This window comes from Bufo bufo, chromosome 3, assembly GCF_905171765.1.
Source record: "Bufo bufo chromosome 3, aBufBuf1.1, whole genome shotgun sequence".
In the NCBI taxonomy this organism is placed as follows: Eukaryota; Metazoa; Chordata; class Amphibia; order Anura; family Bufonidae; genus Bufo; species Bufo bufo.
In genome coordinates this window covers 642,603,232-642,625,657 of record NC_053391.1, presented here as the reverse complement: position 1 = coordinate 642,625,657, position 22,426 = coordinate 642,603,232, and the positions used below count along the sequence as shown (strand labels likewise).

General features: G+C 47.5%; 1 protein-coding gene across 1 annotated transcript in view; it reads right to left on the bottom strand.

Annotated features, from left to right (window-relative positions):
* ZDHHC20 (zinc finger DHHC-type palmitoyltransferase 20) overlaps positions 1-22,031 on the bottom strand; it is a 63,891-nt gene extending 41,860 nt beyond the window's left edge. The window contains 2 exon segments of the mRNA XM_040422452.1: positions 785-811; positions 21,859-22,031. Of these exon segments, the coding sequence (XP_040278386.1) occupies positions 785-811; positions 21,859-21,976 (145 nt within the window). The 5' untranslated portion in view covers positions 21,977-22,031.
* Positions 22,032-22,426: the final 395 nt, after the last annotated feature.

Genomic DNA, 22,426 nt, shown 5'->3' with positions numbered 1-22,426 from the left:
GTTCTGTTACCGTATCTATACAGTAAGCTTGGTTCTGTTACCGTATCTATACAGTAAGCTTGGTTCTGTTACCGTATCTATGCAGTAAGCTTGGTTCTGTTACCGGATCTATGCAGTAATCTTGGTTCTGTTACCGGATCTATACAGTAAGCTTGGTTCTGTTACCGGATCTATGCAGTAAGCTTGGTTCTGTTACCGTATCTATGCAGTAAGCTTGGTTCTGTTACCGTATCTATACAGTAAGCTTGGTTCTGTTACCGGATCTATACAGTAAGCTTGGTTCTGTTACCGGATCTATGCAGTAAGCTTGGTTCTGTTACCGTATCTATGCAGTAAGCCTGGTTCTGTTACCGGATCTATACAGTAAGCCTGGTTCTGTTACCGGATCTATGCAGTAAGCTTGGTTCTGTTACCGTATCTATGCAGTAAGCTTGGTTCTGTTACCGTATCTATGCAGTAATCCTGGTTCTGTTACCGGATCTATGCAGTAATCTTGGTTCTGTTACCGGATCTATACAGTAAGCTTGGTTCTGTTAATATATCCATCTTTATACCACCCATGACCCATGGTAGCCTTAATCTGCCCCTGTCCCCCGACTTTGGTAACAAGCACATTTAGCTGTGGTGATCCTAAAAATTAATGGGGATGAGAACTCATAACTACGGCCACCTTGACAGAGCAAAAAATTCAGGATTTGACTTGTCATTTCAGTCTCCCAATAGATCAGAATAATTACTGTACATAATATACCTAAAATACATAAAACTGGTGAATGAAACTTACCTTTTTCAGTGTTCGAATTTATTGTGACTGTAATAAAAAGAAAAATGACCCATTAATATCTACAATAGTCACATTCAGATTTTTCCTTTCAAACAGGGCTTTACAATAAACCTATATACCGCACTTAAACTAATCAGACCAATATAACCTTAACATATTTCTCATATAGATTATATATTTGTCAAAAAAGAAAATTCTTGGCTTGTGAAGGTTTTTCCCGAAGCACAAAGCCTGGGGGGTCAGGGTGTGACAGCTGACCGCTGTGTCATGCACCGCCCCCTCAGGGCCTTCTCTAAGCAAACATACTTCCCACCTGTAGGGTTGTCTGGCATAGAAAACCAATTCTAGATGTCCTATCCATGTTTAGAATAGTTGGGGTCTTGCCTCACTGCGCTGCGATGCCCTTAAAGAGAACCTGCCATCAGCTTTATGCTGATCTCACTGAGCACAGCATAATACAGTGACAGAAATGCTGATGTCAGCGGTCTGTCACACATGAGCTAAAAGTAAGTGGTTGCCGAGAACCAGCATCATAATCATTACAGACTGGGCCTGGAAAAGAGTCCCGGCCACCTGAGAAGAGTCCTGGATATTCATAATTTCCTGCTCTCCTGCCCACCTGCTGATGACTGACAGTCTTCTACCTAGTTTTCTCCCTTTCTCTCTAGGAGAGAACTGCCAATCATCAGCAGATGGGGGAGAGCAGGAAATTAGGAATAACCAGGACTCTTCTCAGGTAGATTGGACTCTTCTCCAGGCCCGGGCTGTAATGATTATGATGCTGGTTCTCGGCAACCACTTACATTTAGCTGATGAGTGACACACCGCTGACATCAGCATTTCTGTCACTGTATTATACTGCCCTCAGTGAGATCAGCATAAAGTTGATGACAGGTTCCCTTTAAAGCTCATGTCCGCAGCATTTACATGGTAGTCAGACGGCGGGCATTATGTAAGGAGGACCTTTGTCAAAAATGGAAACCGACATTTAATTATGTGCCAGCCAGCAACACTTCACTACGAGAGTGCTGTATGCACATCATAGTGGACGCAATCCAGAAGTGAAGTGGTTAATCACGGTTTACAAGTCACTATTGTCATAGGCAGATCTCTCATTTTGGGAGTTGTCACCTGAGCAGCAGAACAGGGGAACAAGTCAGAGACAAGACGGGCCACTGCCAAAGAACAAATACAATATTGGTCAAGTCATGCAAACAAACGACGTAAGGGAAGTTACTCAGCGCGGCGTCCACTTCCTCATCACAATGTATGCGGCCTGCAGGCCGTACACCCAACCCGAGAGAACACCTGCTGCATACCCCACCACGTACGGAAGATCTGCAGAGAGGACCTGCCGGTCTGCACAATGGCCAGAATTAGAGGGAAATGTTAGTATCGCAGTGAATGTATTTCCCAAGGCAAATCTGGAAACGGACAGGGTCTAGGGGTTAAAACTAATGCAGGCAGGTCCTCTCTGCAGATTTTCCGTACGTGGTGAGGTACGCAGCAGGTGTTCTCTCAGGTATTCGTGGCATGAAATACTACATGATGTATTTTACATGTGGAGCTGTGAAGAAGTAATTCTAGGAACATTCCAATGAATTTAGAAAACCCATTTTCAGACGCCCCACTGGTAATTCACCTGCTCAGGTCCCTCATGTCCTGGCCACAGTGAATGGCGTATTTGCTCTGGAGGACCTCACACATCCAAGGATTACATGGACCGCCCATTGATTTCAGAGGCAATCATGTAATACCTAATTTCTCCTGTGGGGGAGCTGCAGGGGAATATGACTGCTGGATTCACATATTACAGCTGATCGAGCAGGGCAACCTCTAATTTGAAAATTCTGGGTGACCCTTTAAAGGGGTGGTCCCATTAAAGGGGTTTTCTATGTGTTTAAAATTGATCACCCAGCCTCAGGAAAGGTCATTAATATCTGATTGGTGGGAGTCCCACACCCAACCGCCACGTCGATCTGCTGTTTAAAAAGGCGGCTGCAGTGCTCCAATGAGCGCCGCGGTCTTACAGCTTACCAAGCACAGCGTCGTACATTGCCTTCTCAAAAAGTGGAACGGCGGGGGCCCTGGTGACGAGACCCCCACCAGATTACTGAGGACCCTTCCTGAAGATAGCTAACCACACTTACTTTCCCAATCCCATATTTCCAATAACTGGAGTTCCATGGTGTAAAATGCAAAAAAGTCACGACATTTTTTTCGCGAAGGAAAACCTAAAACGTCGCCCGAAGCCGACTTTTTGTAAGCCAGAAATTCTGGAGGTGAAGGTCTGTGATAAATCAGGGCCTGTATGTTCTGCCACCTTGTTACAGAAAAGAATAAGATATACCGTCCTTGGTAAAATATGCCGCATGTCATATAAGAGTAAGCAGAACGCTGACATCACGCCACCTCGGGAGCTGCCCTGCATTAAGCACTTCTCCCGGCTCCCGGCACCTGCCACTTGTCCTTACACATCATGTCTTGCCTTCACTACCTCTCTGAATACGGCCTGATACTGTAGTATAAGTGGTCTAGGCTGTATGTGATGGATGAGCCCCCCTGCGGCATGTGCAGGGGAAGCAAAGGAGGTCTTTGCCGCACCCCCCCAATCAAAATTGGTAAATACACTACTATTCCATCAAATTACAGAAGCCACTTACACCACCCATATTATATCAATGGAGACCATGACAGACTTCAGCTCAGTCCCTCAGGAAGAACTATTTATTACGGAACAGCGGTAAATGCCGCAGTGCGGTAATATATGTTTACATAGGGTAAAACTTTGCCCTAAGTAAAGGGAGAGGTGAAAAGCTTAAAGAAGACCTCTCGCCTCTCCTGACAGGTCTGTTGTAGTAACTACTTGCATTCCCCATGTAATCATTCTGGAGCATCTATTCTTATGACTGTGTTGGGACGTTCCTTTATTATTCCTGTTAGAAGTTATGAATGAATTACTAGCAGTTTGCAATGAAGGTTGTTCCTGCACATTCTGACTCTGCCAGTGTCAGACTGTGCAGGGACACAACCACAAATGGTAACACCCATCTGGACCTTTTTGCAAACTGCTAGTAACTCATTCATAACTTCTAACAGGAATAATAAAGGAATGGCACAACACAGAGTCATAAGAATAGATGCTCCAGAATGGTTATTACATGTGGGACGCAAGTAGTTACTAAGCCAGACATGTCAGGAGAGGAGACAGGTCCTCTTTAAAATGTCATTTTAAAAGGGTTTTCCGATGATAGGTCATGAGTATCTCAGGGTCCATTCACACGTCCACAATTCCGTTCCGCATTTTGCGGAACGGAATTGTGGACCCATTCATTTCTATGGGGCAGCATGATGTGCTGCCCGGATCGGAATTGCCGATCCGCACTTCCGGGTCCGCAATTCCGTTTCCGAAAAAATAGAACATGTCCTATTCTTGTCCGCAAATGCGGACACGAATAGACATTTTCTATTGAGAGCTGGCGATGTGCAGTCCGCAAAACACACCACACGGACGTTGTGAATGGACCCTAATCGGTGGGCGTCTGACACCGGGGACCCCCCGATCAGCTGTTTGAGATGCCTTCTCCCGACTTACAAGCAGAGCGCCGTACATTTTATAGTGGCTGTGCTGGTACTGCAGCTCCATCCCCACTGGCGCCTAGGCCATGTGGACCAATGAACAAATAGTCACTCGGCCTAGGAAAAGCTGGCGAAGGCTGCGGCGTTACTGCAAGCGCCGCTTTCTTTTCGGACCAGACTGATTGGCGGGGGTCCCAGGCGGTCTTACCCCCACCGTCATATATGATGACCTACGCAGAGCTGCTCAGAGTCCATTGATCTTATAGTTATTTGTATTCTATGTCCCATCTCAGGTCCAGTCCGCGTGTGGACGGATCCCCACACGGCACTGTGGATTTTCACTGGGGAACGGCTTGTATTTTGGGATTTGTGGTCTTACACTTTATACTACAATCAGCACAAATCCTATACGTCGGCTTTTCACACCCTCCTCCTGGCTTCCCATCAAACAAGCCCCTACAGAGACCTTTGTCACTAGACGTGTCCCTTGGTGTCACACGCCCGTATGTCTGGCTTTCCAGAACCCCTTGCCAAACCAGAAATGTGGGAGACCCACCCGCCCCAAAATAGATATCTGAGGTCAAACTTCTGGAGAGGCTTCAATGACACTTTAATCTACTGCAATTACGCTCCATGTACAAAACCCGCAGGCCGAGAGTCCGGCATATGGGTGCGTTCAGTAGTTTACACAGGATTCGCTGCACATCAGGATTCTTCCACTAGCTTCTTAGGTTTCTGAATGCTCCTCATAGAAGGGGGTCCCTCACGTGGGACCCCACATTTATCAGCGAGAGCGGCGAAGCACCTGAACTGGCACCATGTTTTATAATATCTCCCCAGCAGCAACGTCCTCAAATATACCTGATCTTCAGGGTTTCCTGGAGACAAGTTAATAAAAAAAATGAGGTTGTGTCTTTGCCTTTTCTTAGGATAGACCAGTAACATATAGTAGGGGACCCCCGCCGGTCGGCAGTGTGAAGGGGCTTGTAGGCTTTTTCACGATGCTCACTTGAAGGTGTCCTGAAGGTTGGACCTCCACCGATCAAAAACATGTACAGTATGAAACTGTATGCTGGACAGCGCCACACCAAGCACCAAATCGAGCACGGTATAAAAGCAGAGGTCTTTGGGGGCTCCGCAGGGCTGTGAAATGTGGGCACGAGCCTCTATAAACATGGGTGGTCCAGTTTAAAAAAAAACTCATTTTCATATGCCCCAATCCTGGGGCCCTCATCTCAGAGAACAAAGAGCCTCTCTTGCTCTGGAGGACTTGTCCTGTCCTGCATTGCCCAGAAACCCGCTGATTTCAGTGAGCACAGTGTAATGCTCGATTTCCCCTGTGATGGCGCTGCAGGGATACTGAACACCCACAGCCAGGTTTTACTACTGATCGCTCGGGATTCCAGCAGAGGGGCCACTATGTGATTAGCTTATTATCTAGGGGCCCTATTAACAAGAACCCTTTACAGAGGTTGTCCAATTTCATATAGTCTATTAAACATTCCCCACAGAAGCCCAGCCCGATCTGTCAAGGGAGGCATACCTACCTGCTCCCCGACGCTCGGTTCTGGCTCCTTCGCTGCAATTCGGTTCCCACTTGTAAACTTCCAGCATGGATGGCTTCACGGGCGCTGACGCAGCCAATAAGTGGTCGCAGAACTGAAGGGTCACATGGACTGCAGTGGTGTAACTGACCCCGGTCCATGCCGGAGGATTAAATATAGAGATCCAAGTGCAGGTGGACCCACAGAGCCAGAACCGAACGTTGGGGAGTCTGTAAGTATGCTTCCCCTGACAGGTCCCGCTGCGTGGGGTGGATTTTAAAAAATGAAGTTAGACAACTCCTTTAAAGTTTAACTGGAGGTAAAGCCATGCTATATACTATACATGCCCTGCTTCTAGGGGCAATACCTTCAGACATACCGCATCCAATGGAGCACGGCACAAAGTTTTTTTTTCTCCATCGAGTTCATAAGGGAACGTTGGCGCACAAGGTTAGGTAAGGACCCGTAGATTTTTACGGGCGCTGTGTTACGGTTCTATACAACCTGCAGGTTGTAACATGCACCAGTAAAGTAATATAAAAAAAAGAAGTTCCTACTTTACTACAATGGAGGAGGAGGTTTCCGCTTCCAGCTCATTACGACATAATGGCATACTTCCGAAAGTAATCACAAGCTGAGAGCGGAGCACTTCACACCGGTGTAAACATATAGCTGCACATGGACACAAAGCAACACAGCGCACGGACCACACGGACACATACATGCAACGAATACACAAGAAACAACACTAAATAAAAAGCCATACAACCCCCATGTAGTGGATATGGGGATGCAAAAGCAGACATAACGCGGGGGACACGACTGAACATAAAAGCAATGCAATATATATTATAGCTAAAAATGCACAAGAGAGTATGTAAAGCCTACGGCTCTCCCGAGCCTCCGTAAATCTGACGTGGGAGATAAGACGTTGGCAGACACCGCTGGTTCTCTATAGAGAAGTATGGGCTCAAGCCAATTGTCCCCCCAACATTAATTTGTTAGGATGTGCCGCCCAATATCTAATGGTTCTCACAGTACATGGAGATCTGGGTGTTGGGGTAAAGATCTTCACAACCCATTTACATAGATTTTTTGACATTGGCTTTAACTCGGTACAGCCGCACGCAGAGTAAGGGTACTTTCACACTAGCGTTGTTAGAATCCGGCCGGCAGTTCTGGCAACGGAACTGCCTGCCGGATCCGGCAAGCCGTATATAAACGGATAGCTTTTTTTCCCGGTATTCAGTATTCAAAGATCAAAAGAGAAACTAGCTCCTCCTATATCCCGCCGCATGCGCATTCGCATAAAGCTCCATACAGTATTACAATGTATTGGCTCCGATGAGCTAAAGTTATTACTTTGCCAAGTCTCATGAGACTTCGCATAATAACTTCAGAAATTGATTTATACTGTAAAAAAAAAAACATTTCCCGAACTCTGGTTCGGTTCCAAGATCCTTCACAAAAAAAACAAAACAAAAAAAAAAAAAAACCTCACCACATCGACTTACACGCGAGGAAACACTTGCTCCACACAGGAAGCACCAGGACCTGGACATCACGTGACGCCAAGTCAATGGGAGTGTCAGGTCCTACTGCGTCAAGTGCGGATCAAGTGTTCCCTCGTGTGCAAGTCGATGAGGGGAGTATTTTTTATTTTATTTTTTAAACCCTGAAACCCTTTTTTCTCCATAGTGTACTCATTTAATGAGCTGTTAGACAGGTGCACTTGATTTCAATGGGGTCCCATCAGGCCATAAAAAGGGACAAAAATAGTAGGACATGTCCTATTTTTGGGTGGCCTCTATTCGTGGCCTTCATGTGAATAGCCCCATAGATTGCAACCGGGAAACTGTTTCCGGCTGGATCCGTCATTGCTGGAATTCGGTCTGGCCCCATTCACAATAGTGGGGATCGGTGGAGATCCGGGGGCAACCTGGCAAATATTCCAAGAAGTGGCCGGATGAAGACCCCTGCAAGCAGTGACAGTGGCCGGATCTGCATGAACACAGATGTGAAACAAACCTTAAACCAGTTCTGAAACTATGCAGCTCTGTTCAGTGACTTTTTCCGTCCATAGGTGTGGCCCTCCTTACTCACACCTTTGACATTCTCCTTGTACTTTTCACCTACAGTCTCCTACATCTTCTGGTGCTTTATATTTACAGTGCCTTGAAAAAGTATTCATACCCCTTGAAATTTTCCACGTTACACCCACACACCTAAATGTATTTTATTGGGATTTTATGTGATAATACACCGACACAAAGTACCAAGTATGTGTGAAGGGAAAAGAAAATGATACATGGTTTTAATTTTTTTTTTGTAATAAATAAAAATCTGGAAAGTGTGGCATGCATTTGTATTCAGCCCCCTGTACTCGGAAACCCCTAAATAAAATCCAGTGTGACCAATTTCAAAATCCGAAGCTGAACTCGGCTTCCTTAATGAGGCACAAACCCAAGTTCAGCTTTAGATTTTGAAACAGTAATGTATGTGCAGGACCGAACTGTAACGTCACAGGCACGAGATCTCGCGTTACTTGTGGCTAGAAGAAGGCCTTAGCAGAGCCCATACATTTTACTGCGGTACAGAGAGCATATTATAAACAAAGTTCTAAAACTAATCAGGTTCAGATCGAGCAGTCCGAACCCGATTCTCTTAAATTACAGCTGCTCTGTGAAGGCCTCAGAGGTTTGTTAGCGAACATTAGTGATCAAACAGCATCATGAAAACCAAGGAACACACCAGACAGGTCAGGGATAGAATTGCGGAGAAGTGTAAAGCAGGGTTAAGTTATAAAAAAATATCCCAAACGCTAAACATCTCACAGAGCACTGTGCAATCCATCATCCCAAAATGGAAGGAGTATGGCACAACTGCAAACTTACCAAGACCTGGCCATCCACCTAAACTGACAGCCCAGGCAAGGACAGCACTAATTACAGAAGCAACCAAGAGGCCCATGGTTACTCTGGAGGAGCTGCAGAGATCCACAGCCCAGGTGGGAGAGTCTGTCCACAGGACAACTATTCAATGTGTACTTCATAAATCTGCCCTTTATGGAAGAGTGGCAAGAAAAAAAGCCATTTTTGAAAGTCCTGTTTGCCACAAGCCATGTAGGGTACACAGCAAACATGTGGAAGAAGGTCTGGTCAGATGAGAACAAAGATGAACTTTTTGTCATAAAATGCAAAATGCCATTGCACATCACCCTGAACACATCATCCTCACTGTGAAACATGGTGGTGGCAGCGTCATGCTGTGGGGATACTTTTCTTCAGCAGGGACAGGGAAGCTGGTCAGAGTTGATGGGAAGATGAATGGAGCTAAATACAGGGAGGAAAACCTGGTTCACCTTATATCAGTGTTCCTCAACTCCAGTCCTCGGGACCCACCCACCGGTCATGTTTTCCTTAGTATTGAGCAGGTAATATAATTAATGTCAGTGCATCAGGACTGAACTCAGGTATTCATTCTGTGGGATATTCTCAAATCGTGACTGGCAGGTGAGCCCTGAGGACTGGAGTTGGGGAACACTGGTTTAGATCACAGCATATGTTAAAGGGGTTCTGCAGTTAGTTTTAACTGATGATCTATACTCTGGATAGATCATCAGCATCTGATCGGCGGGGGTCCGACACCTGGGACCCCTGCCGATCAGCTGTTTGAGAAGGCAGCTGCACTATGCCAGCGCTGCGGCCTTCTCACTGTTTACCGCTGGCCCAATGACGTCACGACTAGTATCAACTAGCGTGGGCGGGGCTAAGCTCTGTTCACTTGAATGGAGCTTAGCCCCGCCCACTCTAGTTGATACTAGTCGTGACGTCATTGGGCCAGCGGTAAACAGTGAGAAGGCCGCAGCGCTGCTATAGCGCCGCTGCCTTCTCAAACAGCTGATCGGTGGGGGTCCCGGGTGTCGGACCCCTCGCCGATCAGATGCTGATGATCTATCCAGAGGATAGATCATCAGTTAAAACTAACTGCAGAACCCCTTTAAGCCTTGTTCACACGTCAGTGATTTCCATCAGTTATTGTGAGCCAAAACCAGGATTAGATCCTCCATAGACATAAGGTGTAAGGGAAAGATCTGCACCTGTTCTGTGTTTAGAGCCGCACCTGGTTTTGGCTCGCAATCACTGATGGAAATCACTGACCAAACACTGACGTGTGAATGAGGCTTTAAAATGTCCCAGCCAAAGTCCAGACCTAGATCCCACTGAGAATCTGTGGAAAGACTTGAAAATTGCTGTTCACAGAGGCTCTCCATCCAATCTGACTGAGCCCGAGATATTTTGCAAAAAAAAATGGGCAAAAATGTCAGCGTCCAGATGTGCAAAGCTGGTAGAGACATAGCCCAAAAACTTGCATCTGTATTTACAGTAAAAGGTGGTCCTACAAAGTACTGACTCCGGGGGCTGAATCCAAATGCACCCTACACTTTCCAGATTTTTGTTTATTAAACATTTTGAAAACCACGTATCATTTTCTTTTCACTTCACAAGTACTTGCTACTTTATGTTGGTCTATCACAGGGATCAGCAACCTTCGGCACACCAGCTGTTGTAAAACTACAACTCCCAGCATGCTCTTTCACTTCTGTGGGAGTTCAAGAACAGCAAAGCAAGTGTGCATGATGGGAGATGTAGTTTCACAACACCTGGAGTGCCGGAGGTTGCTGACCCCTGGTCTATGACATAAAATCCCAATAAAATACATTTAAGTTTGTGGGTGTAACATGAAAAATGTGGAAAATTTCCCGGGGCTTGGACACTTTTTCAAGGCTCTGCTTCTGTGGAGCTATATGACGACGTCTGCTGGATGCACTGTACACTGTAATAAGCATTAGGAAATCCGCACAAGGCTCCATTAAAAAGCCTGAGAGCAGCTGTTCTCAAACTCCATACCAATAGGCACAGAATTAGGGCTCATGCACACTGTGCGCTGCCCATGCCGTGCATTGGGGACTGCAAATTGTGGTCCCCAATTCACGGGGCACCGTCCGTGTGGCCTGCGCTGACAAATGCAGACCCATTCAACTTGAATTGGTCCGTGATCCGTCCACACCACAAAAAAATAGAGCATGTTCCATTTTTTTATGGTGCATAGGCATGGACCAAAATGCCACGAAAGAGCTCTGTAGTGCTTCCGTGGCCTTCCACTCCGTATCTTCCCGATTTACTTAAATGGGTTTGCATACAGTACGTGGTACAGTGTGCACGCGGCCGGTGGCTGTATATTGTGGACCCGAATACGGGCACGGCCAGTTAGTGTGCATTTATAAGGAAGGAGGATCCGGCAACATTACATGGAGATGTGAAAAATATCCGATTTTCCTGCAACTTTTAATTCTCGTGCCAGTGTTACACAGCTTCCTGGAGGTGATCTGGTATTTGGGCCTCATCAGGCTGGGGTTTTACCATGCCGATAGTACACTGCACAGAAATCATCAATGTCCGACCGATGGACACCTGCACCGATGCCAAGAAGAGGCGGTGTAATGCCTGGTGACTGCGACAGAGCCCAAATGCCTCTTTGTTCTATAAAGGCATGTTATATGGCGGGGAAAAAAAAAAAAACTATAATTTTTTTTTGTGTGTTCATTCATTTCATGCACAAAAGGAACCTATAAAGTGTTCAAACCGAACCCAATATCATCACACAGATGCTACATACTGGTCGTCCTGTGATCACGGGGCCTGACAGCTGAAGAAATCCTAATCCTCCAGTACTAATCTGACCGGGATTGGACTCGTCACTAGATTTCTCAAAGCAGCAAGGGCACCACTAAGGGAGGTGGAACTGTTCTTACAGGCTGAATCTAAACGCATGTTCTTATAGGACTGTACGCTTTATAATACTGGGTAATGGCCCCCAGGGTCATATCGGCTCCATATGGGCGCAGAATTTCCCAAAAGTCAGTGGAAACTTGCATGGCAAAACAGAAAACCATACGGTACAACAGCGCGTATGTTACGGTTGTATCAATGAAGCCATCATGGCCTGATCGTTAGATATCTAGCATAGTGAAGAGGTCTCCCTCTTCATGACTGTCCTGTGGCCATGGGTTTACATCTGGTCTGCAGCCTATCCAGTAGTGGTGACTACAACCCCCAGCATGCCCTGACAGTCATTATAAAACTGTCTACAAGGAAAACTGTCTTTGTTGCTCATAGCAACCAATCACAGCTCAGCTTTCATTTTTCAAGAACACTGTAAGAAGTGACAGCTACACTGATTGTCTTTGTTGCTCATAGCAACCAATTTTTATTTTTTAGACAATGGGGGAGATCAAAAGTGGTGCAAAGGAAAGCTGGCTGAGTCGCCCATAGCAACCAATCAGATTCCACCTTTCATTTTCCAAAGGAGCTGTGAAAAATGTAAGGTGGAATCTGATTGGTTGCTATGGGCGACTAAGCCAATTCTACTTTACACCAGTTTTGATAAATATGTTCATGAAGCTCCTCCTAATAGCTTGTAATTTACTTGGTGTAAATAGTTTCATGGCGGCCAGATTTACCATCACATCTTCACAGGTGAGGGGCATAAAAGTGTAATAAAATCCTTCCTCCCCCAATAATCGGAGTGGACCCCTACAGCGATAACACTCACACGTCTCCCCCCCTGTACCAACCCCCATGGCTGCCGCCTCTACCGGCACAGGCTGTTGTGTAAGAGCAGAGGGATGTCAGAGATGACAGGAAGTGTGCTGCCTCCGAAACAAAGGAGGGCGACCACAAAGAAACCGGCGACTATTACACCACATAAACCTGACAGACATCATACACTGCCGCTCTGCAGACCTACCCTACAGGACAGACAGACACAGAGAGGACGGACAGACACAGAGAGGACAGACATCATACACTGCCGCTCTGCAGACCTACTGTACCCTACAGGACAGACAGACACAGAGAGGACGGACAGACAGACACAGAGAGGACAGACATCATACACTGCCGCTCTGCAGACCTACCCTACAGTACAGACCGACAGACAGACGGACACAGAGGCGACAGACAGACGGACACAGAGGCGACAGACAGACGGACACAGAGGCGACAGACAGACGGACACAGAGGCGACAGACAGACGGACACAGAGGCGACAGACAGACGGACACAGAGGCGACAGACAGACGGACACAGAGGCGACAGACAGACGGACACAGAGGCGACAGACAGACGGACACAGAGGCGACAGACAGACGGACACAGAGGCGACCGACAGACGGACACAGAGGCGACAGACAGACGGACACAGAGGCGACAGACAGACGGACACAGAGGCGACAGACAGACGGACACAGAGGCGACAGACAGACGGACACAGAGGCGACAGACAGACGGACACAGAGGCGACAGACAGACGGACACAGAGGCGACAGACAGACGGACACAGAGGCGACAGACAGACGGACACAGAGGCGACAGACAGACGGACACAGAGGCGACAGACAGACGGACACAGAGGCGACAGACAGACGGACACAGAGGCGACAGACAGACGGACACAGAGGCGACAGACAGACGGACACAGAGGCGACAGACAGACGGACACAGAGGCGACAGACAGACGGACACAGAGGCGACAGACAGACGGACACAGAGGCGACAGACAGACGGACACAGAGGCGACAGACAGACGGACACAGAGGCGACAGACAGACGGACACAGAGGCGACAGACAGACGGACACAGAGGCGACAGACAGACGGACACAGAGGCGACCGACAGACGGACACAGAGGCGACCGACAGACGGACACAGAGGCGACCGACAGACGGACACAGAGGCGACCGACAGACGGACACAGAGGCGACCGACAGACGGACACAGAGGCGACCGACAGACGGACACAGAGGCGACAGACAGACACAGAGGCGACAGACAGACACAGAGACGACAGACAGACACAGAGGACAGACAGCGAGTAGAAAGATGACATTTACATATTCTGAATAGTCATAAAAATAGTCGCAAGTCCCTTTTTTAACCACCCGTGTGACAATATCTCGTTGCACAGCCGGTTTTCCGCCATGTTTAGCAGTTGGGCAGGATGAGGGTTGGAATTGGGGGTAGTGCTGGAGGCCGTAAATTTATTAACATGTACGTCGCGAAACGGACATAAATGTTGGTGAAAAACTGATGCGGCTAGGGGCTGTAGTAGTGTTCCTGTCCAGGCACATGGACGGCCTTAGAGTTGCCCAATTTATGACGAAACTTACAGAAGCACAAAGGGGAAATTCACCCCCTGTGTCTTTTCAGCCATCTAGCCATGATAGTAGTTTAGGGCTGCTTTCTATGGTGGTAGATTCCCTTTAAAGGGGCTGCCCAGGTTCGGAGCTGAATCCGAACATGAACTCCCCTTCCCTCATTTACCATGTATGAATGGAGCATCGGAGCATTTCTTGCACTGTTGCCCCCCATTGCACAGGGCAAGGGATGTTTGTTTACTGCCAGTGACGTACCAGGCTTTTCATGGGTATGCTAGGCAGAGGCTTCCACCTAGCAGTGGGCCCAGCAACACCACTAGAACAAATGGGCGGTCTTTAGCGTTTTACAGGCTGAGACAGCGCTAAAGCCCGCCCATTAGTACCGGTGACATCACTGGGAAGCCTCCACCTAGCATTCTGAGAAAAAGCCAGGTACGTCACCGGCAGTAAACAAACAGCCCTTGGGCTCAGCTCTGAACCTGGACAACCCCTTTAAGGCTCTGTTCACACTGGTATAAGAGTTACGTTGCTATTTGGCCATCCTAATAATGTTCCATAGCAGGGATGTTCAACCATGCGGCCCTCCAGCTGTTTTAAAACTACAACTCCCACCATGCCCTGCTGTAGCTGGAGGGCTGCAGGTTGGGCATTCCTGTTCAATTGATGGCCTTAATAACCCCCACCACCGAGCACAGTCCTGAGGCTGTGGTGTTCTTAGGGAGTACGTACCTTCTTTCCTTTAGATCAGGGATCAGTAGAACTTCCGCACTCCAGCTGCTGTGAAACTACAACTCCCAGCAGGCAAACATGCTCTGCTGTTCTTCCAACTTCCAGAGAAGTGAATGGAGCATTCTGGGAACAGTCGTTTTTGGAATGCCGGAGGTTGCTGATCCCTGCTGTAGAGGATGTCCCCTGGTATGAACAGATGAGGGGGTACGTCTCTGTACTGCCCCCCATATATTTCTGCCTAGTCTAGGTCAGGCCCCACTGGTCAAACACTGTTGGCCCATCCTAGGGGTAGGCCAGTGATCTCCAACCTGTGGCCCTCCAGCTGTTTTAAAACTACAACTCCTAGCATCCCCAGATAGCTGTAGTCAGTCTGGGCATAGCAATAGCTTCAGATTTGCCATTGCAAAGTGGACGAGAATTTCCGAATTCTCACCCACACGCTGTTTAAGAAAATGCAGCAAAAAAAGTGCGGCATTGCAGATTTTAAAACCGCATAATGTCTCCTGTGGACGTCACCCTCTCTAAGGGAGCGGGGGAAGTCTGCTGGCTTTTCTGCCGCAAAAACACATGTAAGGGTCCATTCACACGTCCGCAGTGTTTTGCGGATCCATCGGGCCGGCACCCCAATAGAAATACTTAATCTTGTCCGCAGGACATGTTCCATTTTTTTTTCGGGGCTACGGAACGGACGTACTGATGCGGGAAGCACATGGTGTGCTGTCCGCATTTTTTGCAGACCCATTGAAATGAATGGGTCCGCATCCTATCCTGTCTGAGCATAGGTGTGGGTACCATCTCTATCCTAGAGATATGCCCCCAATGTCTGAGATGGCAATACCCCTTTAATCCCAGTATCACATGTAGCGTCGCAGGTATTTTTTCTCACGCTGCAGATACAAATATCGACAGCTTTTCTAGAAGTTCTCCACAGAAAAAGGTGCCCCATGTCCAGGACCTCCTCTACACACAGAAAACCTCAGGCTGTACACACAGCGGTAGTATGGTTCCTGGTGGGATCCTGTCAGTCGGGTGGAGCCAGCCGTTCCGTAAAATGCAGAACGCACACGGCTGATATCCGTGTTCCGTGGATCTGTAATTTGTGGACTGCAAAATATCCAAAAGGTAGTGTGCACGGGCCCTTACTTTAGATTGTGGGAAACCTGAGAGACAAAAACCCCACCGACGCTAAATACATTCCAACTGTACACGTGGGCAGCAGATACATATATACTGTATAGCACACATTCCAACTACACACGTGGGCAGCAGATACATATATACTGTATAGCATACATTCCAACTACACACGTGGGCAGCAGATACGGTGTACACACAGCTAAACATATTGAGTGTCATTTATGACAGTTTCACGGCAAATTCTGGCATTAAAAAAAAGCCGCAACACCCCTTCTTGTGACTTTTTAAACAGTTCTTGTTTTTATGCAGTTTCGCCACTTGGTGGTGGTGAGGGAGTGTACACACACAAAAAAAAAAAAATATATATATATATATATATATATATATATATATATATATATAGTACAGACCAAAAGTTTGGACACACCTTTTCATTCAAAGAGTTTTCTTTATTTTCATGACTATGAAGGCATCAAAACTATAAATTAACACATGTGGAATTATATACATAACAAACAAGTGTGAAACAACTGAAAATATGTCATATTCTAGGTTCTTCAAAGTAGCCACCTTTTGCTTTGATTACTGCTTTGCACACTCTTGGCATTCTCTTGATGAGCTTCAAGAGGTAGCCCCCTGAAATGGTTTCCACTTCACAGGTGTGCCCTGTCAGGTTTAATAAGTGGGATTTCTTGCCTTATAAATGGGGTTGGGACCATCAGTTGCGTTGAGGAGAAGTCAGGTGGATACACAGCTGATAGTCCTACTGAATAGACTGTTAGAATTTGTATTATGGCAAGAAAAAAGCAGCTAAGTAAAGAAAAACGAGTGGCCATCATTACTTTAAGAAATGAAGGTCAGTCAGTCAGCCGAAAAATTGGGAAAACTTTGAAAGTAAGGGCTATTTGACCATGAAGGAGAGTGATGGGGTGCTGCGCCAGATGACCTGGCCTCCACAGTCACCGGACCTGAACCCAATCGAGATGGTTTGGGGTGAGCTGGACCGCAGAGCGAAGGCAAAAGGGCCAACAAGTGCTAAGCATCTCTGGGAACTCCTTCAAGACTGTTGGAAGACCATTTCAGGGGACTACCTCTTGAAGCTCATCAAGAGAATGCCAAGAGTGTGCAAAGCAGTAATCAAAGCAAAAGGTGGCTACTTTGAAGAACCTAGAATATGACATATTTTCAGTTGTTTCACACTTGTTTGTTATGTATATAATTCCACATGTGTTAATTCATAGTTTTGATGCCTTCATAGTCATGAAAATAAAGAAAACTCTTTGAATGAGAAGGTGTGTCCAAACTTTTGGTCTGTACTGTATATATATATATATTATATATATATATATATATATATTTTTTTTTTTTACACATTTGAGCACAATGTAAACATATAAAATAGTGAATCATCAGGCAGTGTGTACATATGTATACCAAATCTGAGGACAGGGTACACAAATATAATAATCAGACATATCTGTTCATACACAGTGTATACATATGTTATAGTGACTAGGGTTGTTGCAGGTATTGAAATTTTAATACCCAATCGCTACTTTTGTCCCGGTATCGATACGATACCGGGATTTCCATTTTTTCGATACTGAACATGAGCTCATGTTCCCTCAGCAGCACAGGGGAGAAGGAAGCTGTCCTCCCTCCCCCCTGTGCTGCCACCAATGACAGGACTTTTCCTACACAGAGATGTCCCAGCACTTACCATTATTCCTGGGCTCCGTTCGCCCGCTGTGCCCCATTACTGTCTCATCTCCTGCTCCACATGCTAATTACTATCGGAGCAATGAGGAGGAGACATCAGCTTCTCTGTTCTCTAGGACAGTGCTACAGCCAGGGAGAAGGAACGCCCACTAGAGAAGCTGATGTCTCCTCCCCATTGCTCCGATAGTAATCAGCATGTGGAGCAGGAGAGGAGACAGTAATGGGGCACTGCGGGCGAATGGAGCAGCGCCCAGGAATAATAGTAAGTGCTGGGACATCGCTGGGCGCCGCTCTGTTTAGCCTAATACTTAAAGACTACTTTATATGGGTCCAGACTTTAACACATAATACAGGAGGAGGGTGCCGGCAGCAGAATCACATTGCTAGCACCCTGCCCCTGACAGGGAGCTGCGATCAGCGGCAGTTAACCCCTCAGGTGCGGCCCCTGAGGGGTTAACTGCCGCTGATCTGCCAGTACCGCCTCCTGTATTAAGGGGTGATTATCATTAGTGGCACAGTGCGCCGGCCCCTCTCAACCCCCCAAGTATTAAAATCATTGGTGGCAGTGGCCACAGGGTCCTCTCCCCTCCCCCTCATTGGTGGTGCAGTGGCAGCTTCTGATCGGAGCCCCAGCAGTGAAATCCTGGGGCTCCGATCGGTTACCATGGCAGCCAGGACGCTACTGAAGTCCTGGCTGCCATGGTAAGCTCCCTGCTGCTGTGTGCACAGAGCCCAAAGCAACCCTGATAGAGCTCTATTAGGGTGAATAGGACAAAGGATGAAAGATCCCAGGTTCTGGCCCCTAAGGGGGGAATAGTTATTAAATAAAAAGTGTAAAAAAAAAACAAACACCAAAATATTAAGTATGAATCACCCCCTTTCCCAATTTCACATATTAGGCTTCGTTCACATCACCGTTCTGGCTTTCCGTTCTCCTTCTCCGTTTAGGGAGATGATTTTTAAGCGGAGACAAAAGTTGTGCACGCAGGACTTTTGTCTCTGCTTAAAAATCATCTTCTGAGCGGAAACATAACGGACCCCATTATAATCTATGGGGTCCTAAGGGCTCCGTTTGACTCAGTTTGGCGTCAGTTATGTGCCTTTTACATCCTCCTGCTCCTAAACGGAGAAGGAGAACGGAAAGCCAGAACGGTGATGTGAACGAAGCCTAAAATGTATAAATAATAAACATATTACATATCGCCACGTCAGAAAAGTCCAAACTATTAAAATATAAAAAAAATCTATGCTGTGAACGCCGGAACAGAAAAAATAAATAAAAACGGCACGATTCGCCATTTTTTAAAATGCAGAAAGCACGTGGCTTTTTTGGTTTATTTATTTCGCGTGGTATCGGGTATCACAATACTTTTTCATGGTATCGAAACCGAATAGAGGACAGTGTACACACACACACACGGTATGAGGACAGTGTACACACACACACACGGTATGAGGACAGTGTACACACACACACACGGTATGAGGACAGTGTACACACACACACACGGTATGAGGACAGTGTACACACACACACACGGTATGAGGACAGTGTACACACACACACACGGTATGAGGACAGTGTACACACACACACACGGTATGAGGACAGTGTACACACACACACACGGTATGAGGACAGTGTACACACACACACACGGTATGAGGACAGTGTACACACACACACACACGGTATGAGGACAGTGTACACACACGGTATGAGGACAGTGTACACACACACACGGTATGAGGACAGTGTACACACACGGTATGAGGACAGTGTACACACACACACGGTATGAGGACAGTGTACACACACACACGGTATGAGGACAGTGTACACACACACACACGGTATGAGGACAGTGTACACACACACACACGGTATGAGGACAGTGTACACACACACACACGGTATGAGGACAGTGTACACACACACACACGGTATGAGGACAGTGTACACACACACACACGGTATGAGGACAGTGTACACACACACACACGGTATGAGGACAGTGTACACACACACACACGGTATGAGGACAGTGTACACACACACACACGGTATGAGGACAGTGTACACACACACAGTATGAGGACAGTGTACACACACACACGGTATGAGGACAGTGTACACACACACACGGTATGAGGACAATGTACACACACGGTATGAGGACAGTGTACACACACACACACGGTATGAGGACAGTGTACACACACACGGTATGAGGACAGTGTACACACACACGGTATGAGGACAGTGTACACACACACGGTATGAGGACAGTGTACACACACGGTATGAGGACAGTGTATACACACACGGTATGAGGACAGTGTACACACACGGTATGAGGACAGTGTACACACACGGTATGAGGACAGTGTACACACACGGTATGAGGACAGTGTATACACACACGGTATGAGGACAGTGTATACACACACGGTATGAGGACAGTGTACACACACACACGGTATGAGGACAGTGTACACACACACACGGTATGAGGACAGTGTACACACACACACGGTATGAGGACAGTGTACACACACACACGGTATGAGGACAGTGTACACACACACACGGTATGAGGACAGTGTACACACACACACGGTATGAGGACAGTGTACACACACACACGGTATGAGGACAGTGTACACACACACACGGTATGAGGACAGTGTACACACACACACGGTATGAGGACAGTGTACACACACACACGGTATGAGGACAGTGTACACACACACACGGTATGAGGACAGTGTACACACACACACGGTATGAGGACAGTGTACACACACACACGGTATGAGGACAGTGTACACACACACACGGTATGAGGACAGTGTACACACACACACGGTATGAGGACAGTGTACACACACACACGGTATGAGGACAGTGTATACACACACGGTATGAGGACAGTGTATACACACACGGTATGAGGACAGTGTATACACACACGGTATGAGGACAGTGTATACACACACAGTATGAGGACAGTGTATACACACACGGTATGAGGACAGTGTATACACACACAGTATGAGGACAGTGTATACACACACGGTATGAGGACAGTGTATACACACACGGTATGAGGACAGTGTATACACACACGGTATGAGGACAGTGTACACACACGGTATGAGGACAGTGTACACACACACGGTATGAGGACAGTGTACACACACACACGGTATGAGGACAGTGTACACACACACACACACACGGTATGAGGACAGTGTACACACACACACACGGTATGAGGACAGTGTACACACACACACACGGTATGAGGTCAGTGTACACACACACACACGGTATGAGGACAGTGTATACACACACACACGGTATGAGGACAGTGTACACACACGGTATGAGGACAGTGTACACACACACACACGGTATGAGGACAGTGTACACACACACACGGTATGAGGACAGTGTACACACACACGGTATGAGGACAGTGTACACACACACGGTATGAGGACAGTGTACACACACACACGGTATGAGGTCAGTGTACACACACACACGGTATGAGGACAGTGTATACACACACACGGTATGAGGACAGTGTACACACACACACACGGTATGAGGTCAGTGTACACACACACACACGGTATGAGGTCAGTGTACACACACACACACGGTATGAGGTCAGTGTACACACACACACACGGTATGAGGTCAGTGTACACACACACGGTATGAGGACAGTGTACACACACACACACACGGTATGAGGACAGTGTACACACACACACACACACACACGGTATGAGGACAGTGTACACACACACACACGGTATGAGGACAGTGTACACACACACACACACGGTATGAGGACAGTGTACACACACACACACGGTATGAGGACAGTGTACACACACACGCGGTATGAGGTCAGTGTACACACACACACACGGTATGAGGACAGTGTACACACACACACACGGTATGAGGACAGTGTACACACACACACACGGTATGAGGACAGTGTACACACACACACGGTATGAGGACAGTGTACACACACAGTATGAGGTCAGTCTCCTCCTCTCCAGGCGCAGCCTCCTGTACACACCAGACCTCATGTGCCCCCGGGCGGACGCGCGGTACTCACCGACACACAGCTCTACCACGTACGCGTAGTACGACCAGCACAGGACCAGCGTGATGAACACCACCGGGATCCAGCCCACCACCCGCTGGCAGCAGCGCAAGACGTGAGACGGCGCCATGATCCCGCAGCAGCTGCCGGTACAGAGCAGCTACTGTCACTGCACAGGGGGCGGGGCCAAGATACGACCTGAGAGTCTGCCACACCCACCTGCGACGTCAGCACTGACGCCACGTCACATGGAGCGCTGGGTGGTGGCCGAGGAAGAGCTCAGCAGCGGCGGCATAGTGCAGGGGACAGAGAGGAGCAGCCCGGTTCTTGTCAGGAGAGTCCATGTCCAGAGCAGATCTGTGACCTCCCCTGTATCTATTACCAGCTATAATCAGATGCAGTGGTATCTGCCTTAAAGTGGACGTTCATGTGTAGAGGTCTCTAGGGTCAAGTATGGCACCTGGTGACAACACTTCAGGTAGCATCAGTATGTCAGGTGGGGCGGAACCATACCTTCTAAAGTCCAAGGAGGGAGAAGATCAGCCCTTGTATTTCTCTTAAGTCCCATTTCTCAACCAAT